The sequence below is a fragment of the Chrysemys picta genome, chromosome 3, assembly GCF_011386835.1.
Source record: "Chrysemys picta bellii isolate R12L10 chromosome 3, ASM1138683v2, whole genome shotgun sequence".
Lineage (NCBI taxonomy): Eukaryota > Metazoa > Chordata > Testudines > Emydidae > Chrysemys > Chrysemys picta.
In genome coordinates this window covers 66,537,747-66,561,518 of record NC_088793.1, presented here as the reverse complement: position 1 = coordinate 66,561,518, position 23,772 = coordinate 66,537,747, and the positions used below count along the sequence as shown (strand labels likewise).

Here is a 23,772-nt window from a genome sequence, read left to right as displayed (position 1 = left end):
GGTAAAACTTCAAAGCAATTGACATGTGCATTGTCCATTAAATATCAATCCTTGGAGCTATCTGAAGCTATTGTCCACTTTCCTGTGAACATGCAATCCACTCCTACTTGAATTAACCCCTTGTAATCATATTGAAAACACAATAATAATCAAACAGTATAATGTTCATAAATTAGACAACATATCAGATCAAAAGAATTTTATATTTATAAATTGTTACAGCCAGCTTTGATATCCTTCTCTCTTGCTTGCCTGTTGTTATCCCTTATTATTATCATTATTACTTATCATTCATTAGTATGTAACTCCACAAAACAGTGAGGTATGTTCCCAGACCTAAAGAGTCTACAAACTATTATCTATAATTTTTTTATTCTCATGACTGGTGTTCTCTGCCTTTGTCCTTCATTTTGTTTCTTACCAGCTCTCTGGTTTTGGTGATATTTTTCTGAATATAGATTGGAAATGATAGAGGCCTGTTTGGTACTTTAAAGTCCTTGTTTCTCTAGCTGGGGTCTTCCACGTTGCTGGATTCAGGGTAAAGGGCTGGGATAAGGCCTATGAACCACTTAATTCTTCAAAATAGGACCTTAGAGGGATATAGTTGGCTCATAGGCCTGGTGCCAATTTTCTGCATGGGGGTGAAATTCAGTAGAAAGGATTGAAAAAAGTGAGACACATTTAAAATTTGGGGTTGTTATGAAGAACAGAAAATAATGCTGAACTGAAGGAAACTGGAATATTGTCTATTTTGGTGTGTTGTATCACAAAACACTTTTTGTTTAATGAGCATGGTCATGCATAACATTTTTAGTACAGTATTTACTCTTACAGAGGTTTGATCCACTTCCTCTTTAAACACTACTATATAATGGATTGCATTACAGGAACTAAGGGACTAGCTTGTCTCTTCCTTGTAGGTGCAACATACAGGAAACTAGCCAAGTGGTGACTGAGAAACATTGCTGAATTGAACTGAAGCTGTTCTATGAACTAGTGTTTTTTAAGGTTGTTGTTTTAGGCAGCATTGGGGAAGTTAATAAGTTACCTCTGTTACTCTATATCCTCTTTGAGTGTATTTGTTAAAATATTTAGGGTTATGAGAAAAGTTTGAACTTTGTTCCATTGGAAAATGTTTGAAATTTTTAAACAAGTCTTAGTGAGTGCCTCCCATTATCATAAGAGAATGAAAAAGGATTATTTTTATTGCTGTGATTCACATGTACTTTTATAAACTACATTTTAATGGAAAATAGACTAATGAGCTGTCACTGGAATAATCTCCACTCTAAAATATCATAAACAATATATTTAAACCTTTTTACTTTATTGTGACTAAACTAAGGGCCATATTCTCTCATAGTATGGCCTTTTTGTACCACCCTACCAGCACAAATGGCCCAGGTACTGACATAACTGGCTCAAGGAGGATCACCTCCCGTGATGCTTAGCTGGTGAAAGGGCTCTTATATCACTCCCCTTCCTTTCTGCTGGTATGACTGAAGGAAAGGGGGCATGTCTAGGGTGCTCCTGTGCCATGCTGGTCCTTGGCTGTAGTTTCAGCCTCTCTTGGCTATTTGCAGTTGGCATAAATTACAATACACCTCTACCCCAATATAGCGCGATCCGATATAACACAAATTCGGATATAACGCAATAAAGCAGCGCTCCAGGGGTTGGGGCTGCGCACTCTGGTGGATCAAAGCAAGTTCAATATAATGCGGTTTCACCTATAACACGGTAAGATTTTTTTGGCTCCAGAGGACAGCGTTATATCGGGGCAGAGGTGTACTTCTCTGGCTGCTTTAACTCGGTGTAGGGGACCAGTCCTTGACAGGCTGTACTAGGATCAAATAGGTGCAAAGGTAAGTTTTAAGCCAACATTGCGCATCCACACACTAAACTATTCTGTGCAGATCAGCACCACCCCACGATCTGGTCCAAAAATAACTTTTTTATCTGGAAAGTAATTCCCACAACAAACTTAGAGCCAGCAATTATTAGTCACTACCAAGATGAGTCACCTTTGGAAGCCCCAGTGGTCCCAGTCTATATTGTCCCTTATATAAACATAACTCCCTTTAATGAGTCTGTTCAGTTTGGTGGGAGTCTCAGTTCAGTTTGTGAAGAGTGCATTAAATTCTAAATTTCAGAATGTGTGTTTACAATAAAGACTTCCAAACCTGACTGGGCTCAACATGGGTACAGGAGAATTCTAGGAGCTTGATTCTGCCTTTTCTTTGTTGTTGTAGTTGCTGCTGCTGTTATTTTTAAGTGTCTAATTAGAAAGCAGCTGTATATATGCATGCTAAAAGACCAGCAGAATTTATACTGTGTATTTTCCTCCAACCTTTTTTAAAAGCAGATGTGTCCATGATCAGGGTTTCCCTTCCATATCCTAGCAAAATATGGTCAATATTTAACTATTGCTTCTACCCCTGAGTTAGTACTTCTTAATTTGAGTGTCCAACATGCACCTTGTTGTGGCCTGTCCCCTCCAGAGTCTCATTCCTAGTCACTTTTCTGCCAGAGGTGACACACTGTAGAGAAGTATAGAAAATGTCTTATGCTGCTTATCAGTTTGACACAAAATCTTTATCTGACATTCTAAATTAGCCAGTAAATATGCCGGCATGATTAATAAAACATTTAAACCAGATTCTTTCCCAGCCCTTTTTGTACTGCTCTGGCAGCTCAAAGGGCCAAGAAAACAAAGTCATTTCCTATTCTGCATTGTGGGGAATCCCCAGCTGTAGAGGCAGCATGGGGGGGTCATTGCAAGAGCACTATTGCTCTATCACCGTTTCTGTCCTGGCTGATGGATGACCCTTTGAGTCTAGAGCTCGATGGACATTTTCTGACAAATGTTTCATGAAAAAGTGCCAGTTTGTTAAACCTGAAATGTCTCAGAAAGCAAGTTGGGATTCAGCAAACTTTTGTTGAATCACAGGCTGGTTCCCTGCCAGGTTGCCTGGTGGACTGCTGAAGACCTCAGGGCTTCCAGCTACAAACGTGTCAGTTTGAGTCTGCAGCTGTCAGTTCCAGAGAGCATATTTTGTTTCAAACACGCCATGTGTCAGAGGATTTCAAGTTCATAATAATTTTGAAAAAATTGGTTTTGGTCAGATTTAGAATGAAATTAAATTTTGAAATCTTGAAATTTCTCACAAACCGGAAATCCTGAATTTTTGTCAGCTCTTCTTGGGAGCTCTAGGCAGTGGATATACTTCATTGCTTAAAAATGTTCTGGGACTGGACTAGCATAAACTGGTTTTAGGATCATGGATCTGCAACCTGTTTGTGCCCTCTCCAGCTGCACCCACTTATTATTGGGCACAGCAGAATATCTAACCCTATATAAGAATTCTGCCATCTCTATTATCACTTCTTCATTTACCAAGGCGATAAGCAGGGTATAAATGCTCCTTGTTCACTTCAGCCTCATTTTATGTTCCCCTTCTTTCCCCCTCTTCCCCATTCTCTATTACCCTTACCCACTCCCTTCAGTGTTCTCTCTCCCTTTCTTTGTCTCTTAGTTTAGTTAATCCCGTCCCACAGAACCCCACCTGAGAAATTAAAAAAACAAACCAAAACAAAACCAAAAAAAAAACTGTGGTACTAAAATGACATTTTCAGACCATTACTCTATTCACTTTGGTTGTATGTTATAGCCTTCCCTCTTGTTGCTTTGTCTTATCTATAGCTTGTCTATAAGCTCTTCAGGGTAGAGACTGCTTTGTATTCTGTGTTTGTACACTATCCAGGTCTTGGTCAGGGTCCTTCGGTACTATTGGTATACAAAAATTTGCCTGTTTATTATTTTTATCTTATTTATTTCTGTTAAAGATATAGAAATAGCCTGTCAATATGCTATTTAGCCAGTAGGTATTCCATAGTTGTACTTGGAGTTGCAGCATTTTGTGGCATATCTTTTATAGAAGTGTAAGGTATGCTATATTATGGCTTTTTCTCCTGCTGCTTCACATCTGGGCAGACATCCTAGAGACAAAATTAAAACTGCGGTGTCTTTCACTAAGAGGCATATTACAAGGCACAAAAAGCTGCAAACAGATATCACACTTTCATATAAGTAATTTCCATTCTGTTTTTATAGGCAGCATTGATAGCACCACTGTTCTTAAGGTTGCCTGTCACATCCCATTATAAGACACAGTTGCTTATAACTTTGCCAAACTTTAACTGTTCAGGCTGAAGTTTTTCAGGCTGGGTGTCTGCCTCAGATTGTTTTAGAAAGTTTCAGCCAAAACGGTTCAGCCATTTCTGAGAATTAGGGTGTGGAAAAATAATTTATTTTCAAAATTAAAAAATTCTGGTGACCTTTTCTTTGGAAATCTCTCCCCCCCATGCTCTGGAGGCAGGACTTCAAATTTGGCATGGGCGTGGTTTGTGTCAGAGGTTGTACTTTTTGCTATTCCTGTGAAAATCTGCCCAAATTTAGCCAAGTTATAAATCTTTCAAAAATCACAGTTCGCGCACACACTCAGTAGAGACTTGCTACAACTTAACAGGTAAAATCTCTGAAAACTCCATCCTCACTGAGCATGCTTGAGCCTCTCACAGCTCCTTGTGCTGAGCAGACTCTGCATGCACCATCCCCACAGAGCAACGGAGTGTATTCCATCCCCTCACAATGCCTACACGTGACTTGGTTGCACATATAGTATCCCCACAGAATTACCAAGTATGCTCCATCCTCTCACAGCTCCTGCATGTAACAGGACTACACATGTACCAACTCCACATTGTAATCCTGTTACATAGAGTAGCTGTGAGGGGATAAATTGTACTTGGTTGCTGATATGTGCACAGTCCAGTCCCATGTTGATGCTGATGGTATATAGACCATTCCCACAAAGCTCCTCCTTATGCTTCAGACCAGGGCTTCTGGAGTGAATCTGGATTTTCCCTGCAATAGCTGCTCTAGGCAGTGGTGGGGTCAGGCACTGGAACTGAGAGCAGGGAGCCTGTTTCTCCTGTGTCCTCAATGACCCCTCCCCCCATGTATGCAGGAGGACCCCAAGCAGTATGCAGGAGGAAGCCATCTGATTCAATGCAGAGCGGACAAGAGGCAAACCTAGGGCATTGTGGGGGATGTCTGAGGGAGTAGATTGGGAAAAGGAGTCTAGGGGTGGAGACTGGGACTGGACCCTGACAGGTGGTCAGAGACTGGGAACTAGGAAGTGAGACTGGTACTGTGTGAGCAAGAAGACTTGGTCTAGGAGTCAGGGAGAGAAATAGGTGTGGGTGGAGAGGTAGGGAGCCAGTGGGGGAGGGAACTGAGATTGGATGAGGAGATTGGGACTGGTGATGCAAGGAGACTGGGACTGGAAACCAGTGCTTCAGGGAAAAGTATATGTGGGGGAAGAGAGAAGGATATCATAAAGAGCCAACATGCAGGGGGAGAACTGGGAATGGCTGCACAGAGAGACTGGGATAAGAAGCTGGGGGGAGATAAGGATGCTAAAATTGGGTGTGAAGCTCAGGGAAGGAGAGTGGAACTGGTAGTCACTGCAGATGCGGTCAGAGGGGGTGAGTGGAACCCTGTGGGAAAGAGAAAAATTGAGGATTTGGGAACATAATAGGGATTTGCTGGGCAAGGAGACTAAGACTGGGAGTGGAGATCTTAGGATGGGAAGTCTGGAGGGATGAGACTAGGAATTATTGGGCAAGAAGGCTCGGAATGAGATTAGAAGCCTGATGAATGAAGACTGGAACTGGCTAAATTAGGAGACTTGGACTCGGACAAGGAGCCAGTGGAGAGGTAGAGATATTACTGAGATGTGGACAGTTTTGAGGGATGGGACAAAAGGGGTTGTGCTTCAGGGGAATGAGCAGAAGAGTATATGCCCACTAGACACATTCCCTTCCAGAGTCTGGAATGGAACCCAACGTCCCCAAGTCTCACCACTCCTCTGCTGTCACAAATATCTGTGAAACCCACTGGCAGCAGGCGTGTTTCATCCCTCTCTAGTGCTGATTCACATAGAGGACAACAACCTACTACTGCTATCTGTTAATCCATTAGCTCAAGTGATGGAGGTATGTAGTGGATCTAAAGGTTCCAACCCTGCTGATGAACCTTGTGGGTGTCAGTATGATGCAACATAATGGAATTTGTTTTTTCAGTTTGCATTTTTTTAAAACCTAGGAAATAACATGCAAAAAAAAAGTTAAAATAACATTATTGTGGTTAAAAAGTCTATCACTCAAGAGTTAGGAAATACCAAGGTGGCCTGTGCAACTATTTTTCTACTCTGCTCTGGGCATGAATCAGGGTTATGTACTTGAAGGAGGCTGTCTGCTGTAGTACTCCATCTCATTTCTTGCAGACGTTGGAAGGTGTGCAGTGATTGAGGCAGGGAAAGGCAGTGGTCTGATGATTAAGGTATTTGAATGCTGTCTTGGAGAACTGGATCTTTTCCTGTCTTCTGCTATAGAGTTCCTATGTCATGCTAGGCAAGTCGTTTAAAATACATTTTTCAGAGGTGGTCACTAATTGTATGTTCTTCATTTTCTGGGTGCCCAACTTGAGATTTTAGGGCCTGATTTGCAGAAGTACAAATCTTATAACTACAACTGAAGTTAACGGGAGCTGTGCTTGAATATATAAAGTGGTATATAATGCTAAGTACTCTGAAATATCAGCTGCTAGGTCTCTCAAATTGGGCACTCAAAGTTAGCAGTAACTTTTGACCTTAATCCCTCTGTGTATGTTTGCCATCTGTAAAACGGGGATAATAATACCCACTCATCTCATAGGGGTGTTGTGAAAATAAATTCTTTACAGATATTATAGTGATGAGTGCCATAGAAAAGCCTATGAGGAGAATAAATTTTTGTCTTCTGAGCAGGGTTTGAATAGTGTGCATCAGATAAGGCATGGGAGAAAACAATGTGGGGGAAGGGATGGCTCAGTGGTTTGAGCATTGGTCTGCTAGACCCAGGATTGTGAGTTCAATCCTTGAGGGGGGGGCATTTAGGGGTTTGGGGCAAAATCAGTACTTGGTCCTGCTAGTGAAGGCAGGGGGCTGGACTCAATGACCTTTCAGGGTCCCTTCCAGTTCTATGAGATAGGTATATCTCCATATTTTTATTTATTTATATTTTATATTTAATGAGGAAAAAATAAAATATCAAATAGTTGCTTATTAAATGAGTATTGTCCAATGAGGCAGGGGTCCTGTGGAAAAAAAATTATTTGATCTTATAATTAAAGATTGTATCATAATCCATAAGAACAAGGGGGATGAATTAAGGTTTCACAGGCAACTTTAATTCTGGTATGGCCTAACTTTTCAGTGCTTGACTTTGAAACCTTAATAATGTTCTTTTAACATATTTTTTGTGTGCACTCACTTACTGAGGGTCAAATCTTGAACCCCTGTTACCTTTTGTTAAGGGGGTACAATAGAATAACACATGTGCTGACTCTTCACTATGCTGCTTGATTCTCAAGACAATCATAACCAGTGAGCACAGAGTTGTTATGGAGATTTTCATTTGCTCCACAGGTGAGTAATGCAGAACTAATTAGGAAGAAGAGCTTATTGTACAAATGAGCTTCCAACCCCCAATCAATACTCCATTGATTCTGACCCACTCTACAGGGCTCATTGAGCTCTTGCGGGGAAGGAGAAAGTGGAATGGGAATGTGTGCACTGTTGGCCCACAGGGCAGTAAGGTCAGCAAAGAACTGGCTAACCATATGGTGCTGACCTTCCTCTTTGTTTCTAGCTGTGGCATTTAATTAAGAAGGCTAAAATACATAGTTTCCTAATATTATATTTCCATTTAAACAATTGCTGTAGTAGTCACAGGCAAGTTATGCAGTTGTGAACAGTACAGATCTGAATGGGAGCAAAGCATATATGGAGCTGCCCAAGCACCAACCCTGTGTCCTTCCTAAGTAACTAAAATGACCGAAGCAGCCCTAATGAGGCTGAGGATCTTGCCATGGTATTTTGTTTAAATGTAACTGTATTATGGTATGGGTTGTTAATGTGGGGATGCAAGTGCTGACTGAATACCTTGTCTGGTGAGTCAACATCTACATTCAAAGGATAGAAAAAAATGGTTAAATAGCCCAAAGGTGTCCAAGATTTTTTGTTTCTGTTTTTAAACAGTATGGCAGCATATGAAACGAACTCTCAGACCTTAATGTTGCTAGGTCCCATTTATTTGGTGTTACAGCTACATAGTGGGAAAATTTCTAATATTCCTTTCTCAGATGGTATCAACCGGCTTCAGGATTAAAACTTCTCACTTCTGACTTTTTTTCAGACTAGCCCACATTTCTGGGAACTTCGAGCAGGGTTACAATGTATATGTTTTTTCTGACTGAATGTTTCTCATTGAGGATGATAAAGTCTCTTAACTATGCAGTTCAGAAGAGAGACTGTTGTCCCTTAACAGACACAAAGGGAATTTTCAAAACAGTTTCAGCCCTACCAGTATGCTCTGAATATCCCCTATAGCTTACATAGTGTTATAGTTAGGGTGACCAGACAGCAAATGTGAAAAATCGGGACAGGGGGTGAGGGGTAATAGGAACCTATATAAGAAAAAGACCCCAAAATCGGGACTGTCCCTATAAAATTAAAGAGACATCTGGTCACCTTAGGTATAGTTAAATTAATGTAAAACTGGTTTGAGATCAGCATTAGACTTTAAAACTAGCTCCTTGTGGAAGAAGGTATTAGAAAAGAGTGATTTGGGGAAGAGGATTCTGGAAAGTCAGAGAAAAAAGGGAGATGAGAAAATCACTGACACCAGGAGAAGAAAAGGAGAGAGAAGACTGAATATAGAGCTACAGAGACAAGAAATGAAAAAGACAAAATTGTCTCTCTAATACCATGGGTATCTGGATAGTCAGATAAATGCTGTCTTCAGAAACAAGTAGAAAGAAGCAAGAAGGAAAAAAGGGGAGAAAAAAATGTTGGGGCATGACTCTTATGTTTACATTTTGATCTCTATTTGTCATTGTTGTTTGGATGCTGTCCCACTTGAACAGATTTCTAAAATGAACACGGCATACTTCTGCAAAGTTCCTTACAAATGTTTTAACAAAGTCATCTCTTAAGCAGCCATACTGCTTTTATTTCCGCCTGTCAAGGAATCCATTCCAATGAGACCTTGCTCCACAGATTTAGAAAGGTCACTTCACCACTCTGGGCTGGACTCAAGCTCTTTAGAAAATCCATACAGCTTTTTGCTTCATTTAACACAAACATGTTTGGTCAGTTTAAGTCTAAAAGAAGGATGTCTATACAGCTCTTTTCTTACACTTTTAATTGTTTTCTTTGGTGTGCTTGTACTCAAGAGTAATTTTAAACTCCACGATGCTTATAACACTTAAGCAATACTATTTGGCCTTAGGTGATTTATAGAATGGACACAGTAATTTACAAGTTTTACAAAATAACAATGCCCGTGCTGTGCATCACAAAACAAACAGACAAACAAACCCAAACCTTATGGGTTAACACACTGCAATGCTAACTTACAAGCTGCAGATTTCTTCTCTATTCCATATTTTGTCATGTCTTACATTATGTGTCCTTGGTTGATTTTTGTATTTATTTGTTTTTTGTATTTATAAATGCACCCAATTTTGCCTGTTTTTCTTATAATAAGAAAACAGAATGTGTTGTATCTTTCCTTTGGATAGGAATTTTTGGGTGTAAACAGTATTGTTAGGTCAATCGGATATATACAGTATGCTCAACATACTGTGATAATGTGTGATATAAAAATATGTAAACTTCTGTTAATAGATGCTTTTAGCTAACGGTGGAGATCTGTGGTAGAAGTAGTGTTTGCAGAAATTTTGAAGAAAAAGATAAATTATTTGTAACTAGAGTAGCATGTATTGTGTATGTCATATATTGACAGATCTTCTAAAACTCTGTAAAAATTAAAGTAAAGCAGGAATATGAGACACCTATATTTTGTATTTTTACTGGCGTGGCCGGATTTTCTGTTGACTCATCAAGTATTAAGTTGCATGGAACCATTGATAGATATCACTGAGGCAGCGGGGCTTGTTAACTTGACCCTGGATAAGGGATTGTCTCTTAGAGCAGAAAAGGTCTAAGCTGGACAGTCATCTAGGAGGAACTCTATGAGCAGCAAAGGCAGGGGATGGACTTCATTATATTGTTATGAGTTTCTTTGTAAACCAATCCAGACACCTAGAAGGGACTGAGTTTTGATCTTATAATGTGTTGACTATATTTTTCAACAGAGTGGAAAAGTCACTTATTAGTCACCCAAAGCACAGTGAAACATATTGACCATCTGAAATACTTATTCCCCATTTCTTAGTCAATATAATGCATCCTAGGTGCTTATCATATGGGTGGATCAATGGAACCAGTTTCATAGTATATTTTGGACTATTATTGTGTGGGAGGAACTTGATCTAAAAGGTTTAAATGTTTACCTGATAGTATTTAATAGGTAATTGTCCCAAATATCTTAAAGGGACAAGGTGGGTAATATCTTTTATTGGATCAATTTCTGTTGGTGAGAGAGACAAGCTTTTGAGCTTATACAGAACTCTTCCTCAGACCACATCCATGAAGGTGGATCCTTTTGCACCCATGAGAACTCCAATGAAATCTGTGAGGCTCCATTGATTCCTTATGGCCATGGGTCCATTTGCCTGGAGGTGGCAGTGGGACTGAGAGACCACGTGCAGTAAATGTTTATATAGTTTTTCTTGTCTCTGTAATAAAGACAAATTTTATAATAAGATTCATAATCTTACCTTATTCCTGGGTAACTTGTACTGAAATCTTCATTTTTGTCATTTTCTCCATGGTTTTTAAAAGTGAAGTCAATGAGACTTCTGTGGTTTTCTTCATTAAAGCTAGTATTTCACCCACTGTCTCACATGGTGTATGAGATAATACTGCATTTCTTATGTGCATATAACTCTGCTAAAGTAAAATTATGAGTACATTCAAAACTACAGGATATTTACTCTTTTGGGGGGCCCAAGGCAAGTGCTGTATATGCAAATCTTGTAGTATCAGGCCCTTGTTGCACACAAGTCAAAGGGGATGTCTAACCGTACAGGCTGGTGGATTATATTTTTAAATAATGTATGCAATTGCTCCTGTATTCTTATAATTTGTATTTAACCTACAGCATTTCATGGACACTTTATACTTTAGTTCATAAGAGTTGGTCTATTCTTTTTCAGTCTGCCAAATATATTTTTTAAATCTGCATGAAAAGCGTCTATATCATATGCTACATGAATTAATCTTATTTTGTAGTTTGAGACAAATATCCTATGAAATTCATAAACAATTTAAAATATGTTTTAAATTTAGTTTTATCTTAATATTGGTTTATCTGTTTTAACCATGTAGCCAAATCCTGTATTTTAAATTAAATCAATCAGAGTTTACACTTGAATGGCCAAATCTGGCAGTCCTTTACCTTTTTGAATGCTGAATCAGTTTTAAAAGTAATACTGTATTTCATAATAAATTAAACACTTTTTTTTATTTAGCTAATAGAAGTGTTTCTCACAGACTGAACAGGTGATTGAGAGTTCCATTTTGTCCTGTGATAGTTTTTACGATTTACAGATATTTTAACACATATCTTGATACAGAGTAAATTAGAGATATTTAAATAAATATTAAAATTTTTAAATAAATGTTCATATAATGTAGAAATGCAAAGTATTTATTTATTTGGTTGCAGAGGTCTTTTTATCACCATCCATGACCGGGGGCACATTGCTACAATGCTTAAATCATGGCCTGAAGATGCCATCAGGGTAAGTTCAATTTTATTTGCATGGCAGAGTTGCTTTTGATCTGTATCTGTGTAACTGTGGCTAAAATGTTTTGACTAGCTACTGCTTTTAATTCAAAATAAATTAGGTCGTATGGTGGATATTAATTAGTTGCTAGTGATTGTAACAATGCTGTTCTGGCGGGACCCAACTGAGAGTGCCAGTTCAGGACCAATTGCTTAAAACAGGGCAGTTACATCCCAAGGCTGGGGTTTTTCCACCTCTAAGGCAAGGCAAACCAAACCAGCCAGCCAAAGAGGACTTTGGTCTCATCCCACTGGCTAACCACAAGTCACACAAGCAATTCCCTTAGACACTCCAGTTTCCCAGTATCACCACCAGTGCCACTCAATATGGGGACAAATGGTTATGAAAACCAGTACCCTAGTAAAAGAAAAAAGGTTCTCCTGATCCCAAAGAACCAAGCCCCAAACCCCAGGTCAATATACAAATCAGATCTTACCCACAAATCATGCTGTTGCCAATCCTTTAGAATCTAAAATTTAAAGGTTTATTCATAAAAGGAAAAAGATATAGATGAGAACTAGAATTGGTTAAATGGAATCAATTACATACAGTAATGGCAAAGTTCTTGGTTTAGGCTTGTAGCAGTGATGAAATAAACTGCAGATTCAAAATCAAGTCTCTGGAGTACATCCCCAGCTGGGATGGGTCCTCAGTCCTTTGATCAGAGCTTCAGTTTGTAGCAAAGTCCCTCCAGAGGTAAGAAGCAGGATTGAAGACAAGATGGAGACGAGGCATCAGCTTTTTATAGTCTTTTCCAGGTGTAAGAACACCTCTTTGTTCTTACTGTGGAAAATTACAGCAAAATGGAGTCTGGAGTCACATGGGCAAGTTCCTGCATACTTTGCTGAGTTACAAGGCGTATTTGCCTTCTCTCAATGGGTCAATTGTATAGCTGATGGTCCTTAATGGGCCATCAAGCAGGTTAGTCAGAGCTAACACCAGCTTGTCTGGGATGTTTCCCAGAAGCATAGCATATGAAATACAGACAGTATAGAGCCAATATTCATAACTTCAACTACAAAATTGACACATTCATATAGAAAGAATAATCATAACCAGCAAACCATAACCTTGTCTTAGACACCTCATTTGACCCCCCTTTATACAAGATTTGGTGCCACTACAGGACTTTGGTTGCAACCATGTTCTATATGGTCCCAGATTATATCAGTAATGTCACAGTGGTTTCTTAAATCATTGTTGTATCAAAGGCACTTTCCAGTTGCAGCTTCAGAATCTTGAGGCTTTTAAACTGTGTTATGTGTTAGGGCTTCATTTGCTGTTTAGAATTTGAACTTCTTGATAACTTGCCAATTATATTCAGTCTCATGTGATTTAAAGTTTTTGAATATAAGGATTGGTTTAATTATTTGCATCTGAATGATCACTACATGTGGATCAGTTAACTCCCAAATATGACATCTTAAGTACTGAAATCTCTATATTTCAGCATAAAGAAAGTTCTGCTAAGCATTTTACAGTCAAAGCAATTTCAGTTATAATTGATTCTAAGGAGTTCTCCCACAAGCTGTTTCTGTTCTCCACCTACAGCTGCTTGTCATAGAATAAGCTGTGAAAATTATTCATTCCTTTAAAAAAAATCAAAGAAATCATTATTTATTCTGATCCTAAAAGCTGAATGTACTTTAGTATAAGTGAGTGACTAATGCATCAATAGCAATGGTAGATGACTTTTGGAAAATACAATTTGATCCAAATTGTCATTATAAACTGGGATTCTCTCCTTTTCTATTGTGCTTTCTCTCTCCCTCTTTTCCCTCTTATCCCATCTGTGAATTAGGGATAATGGTGCTTGCCCATCTTTGTGAAGCACGTTGAGATCTGCAGATCAAAGGACCTCTGTAAGCAATAGATGGAGATGATCGTATTTATTTTATTATATTGTTTTGTATCCTGAGGTTGTTTTCAGACTTAATCTCATTTTTAAAATAATAATTATTGTTGGTTAAACAGGAATACCCAGGTTTTTGTGCAAAGAATTTCTTTTTCAGTCAGTATTTTATTTTGGAGTGTATTTCCTTTTTTCCCATTGTTTTTTGTGTGTGTGAGTCCTTAAAAATGTGCAGCTGAGGTCAATGAGTGTTCATATCCTGTGAACGAATACTTATAGGTGCTTTTATACCATTTAAAGCCTCCTAGAACAACTTTAACAGCTGTTTTTTCAAAAACACACACTGAAATAGCTTAATGAGGAAACATTTGAGTGGTCCAAATATCCATGTAAACAGCGTGTTTGTGCGATACACAGTGATCATTAATCTATGTCCTTTATTTAAATTTACAAGATCAGATTTGGTTACAGTGTAATAAACAAAAACTGAGATTCACAGATGTTCATTTCTACTGGTTTAGTCTACCTTTCCTTGTGAATGAGAGTTTTACACCCACGAACATGGTACAGTTCTGCGGTGACCTAGAATCCTACTTTCGACGTCTCCGACTCAAAGAATATTTCCAACATACCTCTGAACAGCATACTAACCCCCCTACCAGCACTACAAAAAAAAGGATTCTGCGTGGACTCCTCCGGACAGTCGAAACAACAGACTGGACTTCTACATAGATTGCTTCCGTCAACGTGCAAAGGCTGAAATTGTGGAAAAGAACGTCACTTGCCCCATAACCTCAGCCATGCTGAACACAACGCCATCTACAGCCTCAGAAACAACTCTGATACCATAATCAAAAAGGCTGACAAAGGAGGTGCTGTCGTCATCGTGAATAAATTGGAATATGACCAAGAGGCTGCTAGACAGCTCTCTAACACCACATTCTACAGGCCATTATCCTCTGATCCCACTGAGGATTACCTAAAGAAACTACACCATCTGCTAAAAAAAAAATTCCTGACAAAGCACAGGAACAAATCTGTACAGGCACATGTATTTTTGCTACCTAAGATCCATAAACCTGGAAATCCTGGATGCCCCATCATCTCAGGCATTGGCACCCTAATATCAGGCTTGTCTGGTTATGTGGACTCTCTCCTCAGGCCCTACGCTACCAGCACTCCCAGCTATCTTCGAGACACCACTGACTTCCTAAGGAAACTACAATCCATCGGTGATCTTCCAGAAAACACCATCCTAGCCACTATGGACAACACCAATATTCCACACAAAGATGGACTACAAGCTATCAGGAACAGTATCCCCGATAATGTCACAGCTAACCTGGTGGCTGAACTTTGTGACTTTGTCCTCACCCACCACTATTTCACATTTGGGGACAATATATACTTTCAAATCAGCGGCACTGCTATGGGTACCCGCATGGCCCCACAGAATGCTAACATTTTTATGGCTGACTTAGAACAACCCTTCCTTAGCTCTCGTCCCCTAACACCCCTACTCTACTTGCGCTACATTGATGACATCTTCATCATCTGGACTCATGGAAAAGAAGCCCTTGAGGAATTCCACCATGATTTCAATAATTTCCATCCCACCATCAACCTCAGCCTAGATCAATCCACACAAGCGGTCCATTTCCTGGACACTACTGTGCTAATAAGCGATGGTCACATAAATACCACCCTATATCAGAAACCTACTGACCGCTACACTTACCTACATGCCTCCAGCTTCCATCCAGGACACACCACACGTTCCATTGTCTACAGCCAAGCTCTAAGATATAACCGCATTTGCTCCAATCCCTCAGACAGAGACAAGCACCTACAAGATCTCTATCAAGCATTCTTAAAACTACAATACCTGCCTGCTGAAGTGAAAAAACAGATTGACAGAGCCAGATGAGTACCCAGAAGTCACCTCCTACCAGACAGGCCCAACAAAGAAAATAACAGAACAGCACTAGCTGTCACCTTCAGCCCCCAACTAAAACCTCTCCAGCACATCATCAAAGATCTACAACCGATCCTGAAAGATGATCCCTCACTCTCACAGATCTTGGGAGACAGACCTGTCCTCGCTTACAGACAATCCCCCAACCTAAAGCAAATACTCACCAGCAACCACACATCACTGAACAAAACCACTGACCCAGGAACCTATCCTTGTAACAAACCCCGATGCCAACTCTGTCCACAAATCTATTCAAGTGACATCATCATAGGACCTAATCACATCAGCCATACCATCAGGGGCTCGTTCACCTGCACATCTACCAATGTGATATATGCCATCATGTGCCAGCAATGCCCCTCTGCCATGTACATTGGCCAAACCGGACAGTTTCTACGCAAAAGAATTAATGGATACAAATCTGACATCAGGAATCATAATACTCAAAAACCAGTGGGAGAACACTTTAACCTGTCTGGTCATTCAATGACAGACCTGCGGGTGGCTGTTTTACAATAGAAAAACTGTGTCATCTCCTATTTCTGTATGCCTGCAGACGTACTCCTCCAGCCATGTGTGAGTAGGAATGGTTATCAGCCTGCTTACTGGGGAGGCTGTGGTTTGGGCGTCTCCTGTCCTGGAGAAATCAAGCCCACTTCTGGGACTAGTTGAGGACTTAGTTTAGGCAATGGCAGTAAACTTCAATGACTCAAGTCATAAGCATATGGCAGGGACGCTGTCCGGTTGCTAAATATGCAGCAGAGTTCTGATGTTTGATAGTAGATATCAAATGGAACAAGGCTGCCCAGCTTTATAATTTCTGACTTGGGTTAAACAATGATATTAAAGATGAACTGGCCTGGGTGGGATCCTTCTCTGGCCTGGATGCCTTAGTCAATCTATGCATCAAAATCGACCACCTCCTGGCTGAATGATGTCATGTAAAAAGAGCTTCCTACTGGAAGCTCTGCTGACTCTGGCCCCTGCATCACCAGTCCCTTCTCCATCATCTGAACCTCTTCAAGTTGACCAGGTTCAGCCCCACCTTTCTGACGTGGAGAAGAATCGATGCTGGGCATTGGAACTATGCCTATATTGAGGGGAACCAGAGCACATTGTATCAAGCTGCCCTGCCAAGGTTTGATCTGTATGCCATGCCTCAGCCCTGATAAGGGAATCTGGGCTGGGTTTGTGCCCTTCCCCTTTCCCCAGCAGTCCACACCAACAATTGTCCATCAGTACCTTGGTGATGGCCAATCAGAATCCAATGTATCCCTCCCTCTCCGGCTCCAGCTCCGGCACCCTGCTATGCCTGACACCAACCTAGAAGTGCTTGTGGACTCAGGTGCCTCAGATAGTTTTATGGATCTGGAGTTTTTCCGAGCACACACTACCTCTCCCAGTCCTAGAAGTACCCTGAGCTAGTGGAGTTCATAGCTGGATCACTCTTTTCACTGGGACCGGTCACCCCCCCAGACAGCCCCCTTAGAGGTAACTACACTTCGAGGTCACTAAGAAATCCTTCAGTTGGGGCTACTTCATGCACTTTATTCACCATTTGTCCTTGGCATCCCCTGACTTGTCGCTATGACCATGAATCTGCTAGTAGTCAGGCATAGTACATTTTGACTCCCTGTGTTGCCAACAGTCTTGTTTCTCAACAGCCCACCCAGTGCCAGCAACCCTTTGTGGCTTACTTGGTTCCCCAAAGATCCAGAGACATGAAGAGGAGGTCCAAAGGTGTCCCTAGCAACCCCCACAACTTCCCTAATAGCCCCACGGATTCCTATTAAATATCAACATTATGCCAATGTGTTTGACAAAAAGAAAGCCAATACTCTACTGCCCCATTACAGCAACAACTGCTCCATCAACCTCCAACTAGGGGCAAAGGTTCCCTTCAGGTGCCTTTACTTCTTCTCTGAATCTGAACTACAGGCACTCCGGAGCTATCTCAAGAAATACCTGCAGAACGGGTCCATTCACCCCTCCATGTCCACAGCGGTGCCCCCAATCTCCTTCATGGCTAAGAAAGATAGCTCCCTCTGGCCTTGTGTGGACTACTGAGTGCTGAACAAGATTACACTCCAAAACTGGTACTCCTTACCACTCAATAATAAAGATTCCCCTCTGTTAAGGTCTTCACAAAGTTGGACCTCTGCGGAGCATATAACCTGGTGTGAGAATCCAGGAAGAAGACAAATGGAAGACTGCCTTCTATACCAGGTATTGTCACTTCAAGTATTTAGTTATGCCATTTGGGTTATGCAGTGGTCCAGCAACCTTCCCGCATTTCATAAATGAAATATTTAGGGACATACTGGACCAATTTGTTGTAATTTATCTGGATGACATCCTAATTTTCTCTGAAAGTCAGGACCTCCACAATCATCACATACATTTTCTTGGAGAGCCTCCACCACAACCAGCTCTATGTGAAACTCGAGAAATGCAAGTTTGAAAAAGACACAGTGGAATTCTTGGGATATATCATTTTGCCCCAGGGACTTGCTATGTATATGCATAAGATGGTGGCAATATCTGACTGGGCCACACCTAAGGATGTACATGAGGTGCAGCAATTCCTGGGGTTTGACAGTTTCTACAGGCAATTATTAAAAAATTCTCTAGCCTGGTTGCACCCATAATGGCACTCCTGCAAAAAGAAGTGCGTTTGGTCCATAGAGGCTCTGTAGACCTTGGATCAATTGAAGAGGGCAGTATCCATCCTGATTCACCCAGATCCCACTAAATCATATATAATCAAGGCCGATACCTTGAATTTTGCCATAGATGTAGTATTATCTCAAAATGTCGGCCCCCACAACCAACTCCTTTTATTCTCCGAAGCTAATCCTGGCAGAAGAATATTATCTGGGGCAAGTAACTGCTGGCTGTCAAGGTGGCTATCAAGGAGTGAGTCCACCATCTAGGAGGAGTCTGGTTCCTGTCCAAGTCCTAACAGATCATGAGAACCTGTAGTATGTATGGTCTGCTAGATGCCATAACTAATGCCAGATTCACTGGTCCCTCCTTTTCACTCACTTTGAGTTTGTGGTAATCTATCACCTAGGGACAAGAAATGTAAAGGCAAATGCCCTGTCCTGCAAAGATGAATATCTCAAGCCTGGTGAAGAGCCCTCTGCCGCTGTGCTTAAACTGTCCAACCTTGTCAACAGGAAGATCAACAGCAGTCTGTCATTCTCTATCTGCTCTTTGCTCCCCAATGACCCATTCACAACTCAGATCCACCAGACTCTGAATGATGCGGGTACCTGACCCAACTTTGAGTTCTAACTATAATACTGTATGTCCTCCTCTATTAAAATAGTTGTATTTATGTTATGGAGGGACAATCTAGGCTTCAGGTATTCAAACAATGCCACAATTTGCTACTTGCAAGCCATTTTGGCCAATTCAAGACCTGGTACCTGCTGTCGAGGAGATTCTGGTAGCCAGGCCTACAGGCTTCCATCAAGAATTATATAAGATTCTGCAACCTAAGCACCTGTACCAATGACCTCAGCACCTGTACCCATGATCAAAACCACTACATTTCCTCCAGCATTTGCCAATGCCTTCACATCCTTAGTCTACTATATCAGTGGACTTTGTTGTAGAACTGCCACGCTTCCAGAGACACTCAGTAATCTTGATGACCTAGCAAAGATGGCACACTTCATCCCATGCCATACTGTTCCTAGCACACAGGAGACAGCTTGGCTCTTCCTGGAAAATATCTTCCATTACCATGGATTACCAATGGACATTGTCTTGGACGGGGGCCCCAGTTCATCTCCCAATTCTGGTGGGAATCCTCAGACTCCTTGGCATCAAGTCCCTCACCTTGTCCGCCTGTAATCTGCGGACTAAACAGAAAGAGTCAGTCAAATTTTGGAGCAGTATCTTTGCTGTAAGCGGTATCTTTTGAGTAAGCACCAGGATAGTGGACTTTCTCTGCTGTGCTATGCAAATTTGCAAATAACAATGCAATCCACACCTGGACCTACCATAGTCCTTTCTTCACAAACTATGGCTTTCACCCACGCTTGCACCCAGGCTTGCCCATGAGTTCTCCAGTACTGGCTGCCGTGGATTTAGCCTCCAACCTGCACTGGGTGCAGCACTGGATTATAGAACGAGTAAGCCAAGTGGCTTTCAGGTTATAGCTGCCTGAGTCCTTGAAGATCCACCCCATCTTTCATATTTCACTTTTAAAGCCCTACACCGAGAACCCATACACAAACCGCTCCAATCTGCCTCCACTACCCATAACATTCCGCTGACAGAAGGAGTACTTGGTCCATGAAATCCTTGACTCTCAGCAAATTTGGGAAGGCTACAATACCTGGTGGACTGGAAATGCTATGGCCTGGATGAGCAGTCTTGGGCACTGGTAGAGAACATTCACATCCTTGACCTATCGTGAGAATTCCATTGGAAGAATCCTGAGAAACCAGGTCCTGAGAGGCTTTAAAGGGGGGCAACTGTCAGGAATCAGAGCCTGAAAAGCCGGTTTCTGGGCAACCTAATGAATAGTAGGCCTTAATAGGCTGCCTGATTGGCTACACATCCTGTTTGGTTGGAAGAATCATCAGATTTGTTCCTAAGCCCAGCAGCAGCAGTTCAGCAGCTGCTCAAAACAGTTGATCACCGCTTTGATGGCTTCTGTGTCTGCTTGTTTCCAGCCTTACTCCTGCCTTATTCTAGTCCTGCTCCTGCCTTGGACCCAGCCTTGCCTCTGCCTTACCTCCCTCCAGGTAACGCAGGCCTGACCCTTGGCTCTGATTTCTGGCTCTCAACTATTGCTTTAATCATGGTCCTGACTTTTGCTCCAGGTGCGAGGCATGACTGCTTATGTCCTGGTCACTGACACCAAGGACCAGAAAGCTACCAACATTACAAAGGTATTGTGGGAGAAGATCTTTGTGTGCTATGGATTGCTGTGTAGAATCCACTCCGATCCAAGGCGACTGTTGGAAGGCTGAACCCTGTATTATAGAAAACATGTTGCTAGGCCTTCCTGTCTACCAAGTTCGGCCTGAGGAGGGAAGAAGACACAGGAAGACCCTCCAAAGAAACTATCTTCTGCCCATTAAATAGCTAATTCCCAGTACTGTATTAACACTGCACTACCGACACCTGTCCAAAAACCTCCTCTTACTCTGAGCAGGAAGATGGGCAAGAGAACTTCACAGTCTCCATTGCCATCTCCCAATATAACTCATTTAGCTGTTGCTATTTTATTGTTCTAGTTACTCCTATTCTTTCCGTATTCCCTTATCCTTTGTTTCCTATACCTAGTAAAGTTCACCCTGTTGTTGTATTGTTACTTTAGGGATTGTGATAATTTTATTCCTTGTATATTGGACTGTACTCCTAATGTATTATTTGATAGTCAGTAATAGTCAGATAATCAGTTTTCCAAAGGACTGTACCTCTTATGTTCAGAGGCAGTAGGAGGGGGAGTACTACTGAGTCATTAGCCAGGAGGTCACTGGGGCCTACGTTGTCCAGTGGCTCTTTTGGAATCTGTGGGGCTTTCTCTTCCCCCCCCCCCCCCTTTACAGATATATTTCAGGATGCCTGGCTAGTCAAGGGCTAGTCCAAAAGCTCAGGTTATATCCAGCATATGACTCATTCAGTCAACCTTCAAGGCCATAGGCCTACTGATCAATGCAGACAAGTCTACCCTTTACCCTGTACAGAGCATAGAGTTTATAGGGGTTGTGTTGCATGCTACCCAGGCCAGAGTGTTCCTCCCAGAGTCAAGATTCCAATCTATTTAGTCTCTCATGACAGACCTCAAGTTTCAATCACAACAGCCTGAAACTGTACGAGGCTCCTACGGCACATGGCCTTGTGCACATATGAAGTAGGACCCATGAAGCTGCACCTCAAGCCCCTCCAGACATGGCTCGAGTCAGTGTACTTGCCAAGCTGTCTTCCTCTGGATACTGTGCTCACAGTACCTTTGCAGATTCTAATTTTGCTGAATTGGTAGTTGGATCCTCTCAATGTTTGTGTGGGTGTTCCCTTTCTCTGCCTTGAACCGTCAATGACACTGGTCTCAGATGTGTCGGCTCTAGGGTGGGATGCTTATTGGGGGTCCCTCCAAACTCAGGGTCTTTGTCCTCAAGGGAGCTCACTCTTCATATCAATATCATAGAGCTCAGGACAATTTGTCTTGCCTGTCAGTCTTTCCTACCTCAGATCAGGGAGAGAAACCTATTTGTTCTTAAAGACAACATCACTGCAGTGTTTTACCTCAACAGGCAGGGATGAGCTTGGTCATCCCTCCTTTTTCAGGAAGCAGTTCACCTGTGGGAATTTTGCATAGCTCATTCAATCAACCTTGAGGCCTCTTACCTTCCAGGGGTGTAGAACAAGCTAGCAAACCGCCTGAGCAGGCCATTTTTGAGTCACCATGAGTGGTCTCTTTGCCCAGATGTAACCAGATGCATTTTCCAGCACTGGGGGTCTCCCCAAATAGACCTATTTGCAATCAAAATGTCAACAGTTCTCCCTGCAAGGCCACAGTCTGAGCTCTATAACAGGCACCTTCCTGATACCCTGGACAGAAAAGCTTTACTACAATTTTCCCCCAATTCCACTCCTATACAGAGTGCTACTAAAGATCAAGTGGGACCATGCCCAGATTATATTAATAGCCCAAGTGTAGCCCTGCCAACACTGGTTCTCCATGCTACTGGACTTCTCAGTGGGAACTCAGATCTCACTTGGATTTGATTTCTCAAGACCACAGTCAGCTGCTCCACCTGAACCTGCAATCCCTTAATTCAACATCCTGGAAGCGCCAAGGCTAAATCTCAGAGAGCAGGCTTGCTCAGAGCAAGTTTTCCAGATCTTACCAAGTAGCAAAAAGCACTCACCAAGGCCACCGACCTGTCAAAATGGAAGCAGTTTCGTATCTGGACTTGTCAGACCAGGGTTTCACTGATGCACTCCTCCATCCAACATGTACTCAACTGTCTGCTGCACCTGAAACAGCAAGGCCTTAGCTATTTCCTCTATCAAGATTCACCTGGCAATATCAGTTTTCCACCCTCGCTGGTCTATGAACTAAAAGAACAATCAACATTCAATTCAAGCCACTGGCAACGTGGGTACAATCCAGACCTAACATTCCTGTCTAAAGACCAAAGTGGTAACACTCTCATCATAACAGTTGAAGTACTATCGACATTTCCAAACAGCTAGCACAGGTCTATAATGATCTACATAGGCATTGAAATTCCCATGTTCTTTCTGAAACAGGTACCACGATGGAATTTTGCTAAAGCTGATTGGGATGCCTAAAAACAGACTGTTGAGAAAACTGTTGCAAGAATTCCAGCAAGACTGGAATGCTATCAGCGGTTCACAGGGCTCCTGAAAGTAGCAGGAAAGAAGAACATTCCCCGAGGATTCCGGAAAAAGTACACTCCTTGCTGGATGAGAGAGATGCAGTAGTTGCTCTGGAAATACAATCAGACGAGGAGTTCTCATATCGCAAAAGCCCTGCTACACTCCTTTGACACAGCAAGATGCCAGTGATGGCTTGATTGCGCGCATAACCTTGATTTTACACGTTCAAGTCGTCGAGCCTGGACACTACTACGATGCCTTGGGGATGCTAATCTCACAGAGTACTGGCCACCAAATATCTAGCCAAACTCAATAGCCTCCAAACTGGTAGAGAACACAAAAGGACCACATGATAAACACACAAGAAGAGAAGTGTATCAACAAGTTTACCGAACACTTACCTGAATCCCCTGAAGAGAACCTTCCACCATCGGGGAAGTAAAAGAAGGACTTGCCGCGATAAAAAAAGGGAAGGCTGCAAGCCCTGACAGTATTCTACCAGAATTCCTTAATCATCTCAGCCCCAAAGGACTCCAATGACTAGCAACATTGTACTCCGCTACCTTAAGGACAGTACGGATCCCTGAAATATGGCATGAGGCAATGGTAATTGCCATTCCAAAGCTTGGAAAGCCCCCTGATGAAGCGGGAAGCTCTAGGCCAATTTCTCTATTATGTACGACCTATAAACTTCTTGAACGTATCATCCTCAAAAGA

At 41.7% G+C, this 23,772-nt stretch overlaps 1 protein-coding gene across 2 annotated transcripts in view; it reads left to right on the top strand.

Moving 5' to 3' along the window:
• Window positions 1-23,772, top strand: part of ME1 (malic enzyme 1) — a 387,310-nt gene that overhangs the window by 174,037 nt on the left and 189,501 nt on the right. For both annotated transcript variants that reach the window (XM_065588152.1, XM_005299590.5), the window contains one exon: window positions 11,740-11,815. In XM_065588152.1, coding sequence (XP_065444224.1) covers window positions 11,740-11,815 — 76 coding nt within the window. The remainder of the gene's footprint in view (window positions 1-11,739; window positions 11,816-23,772) is intronic.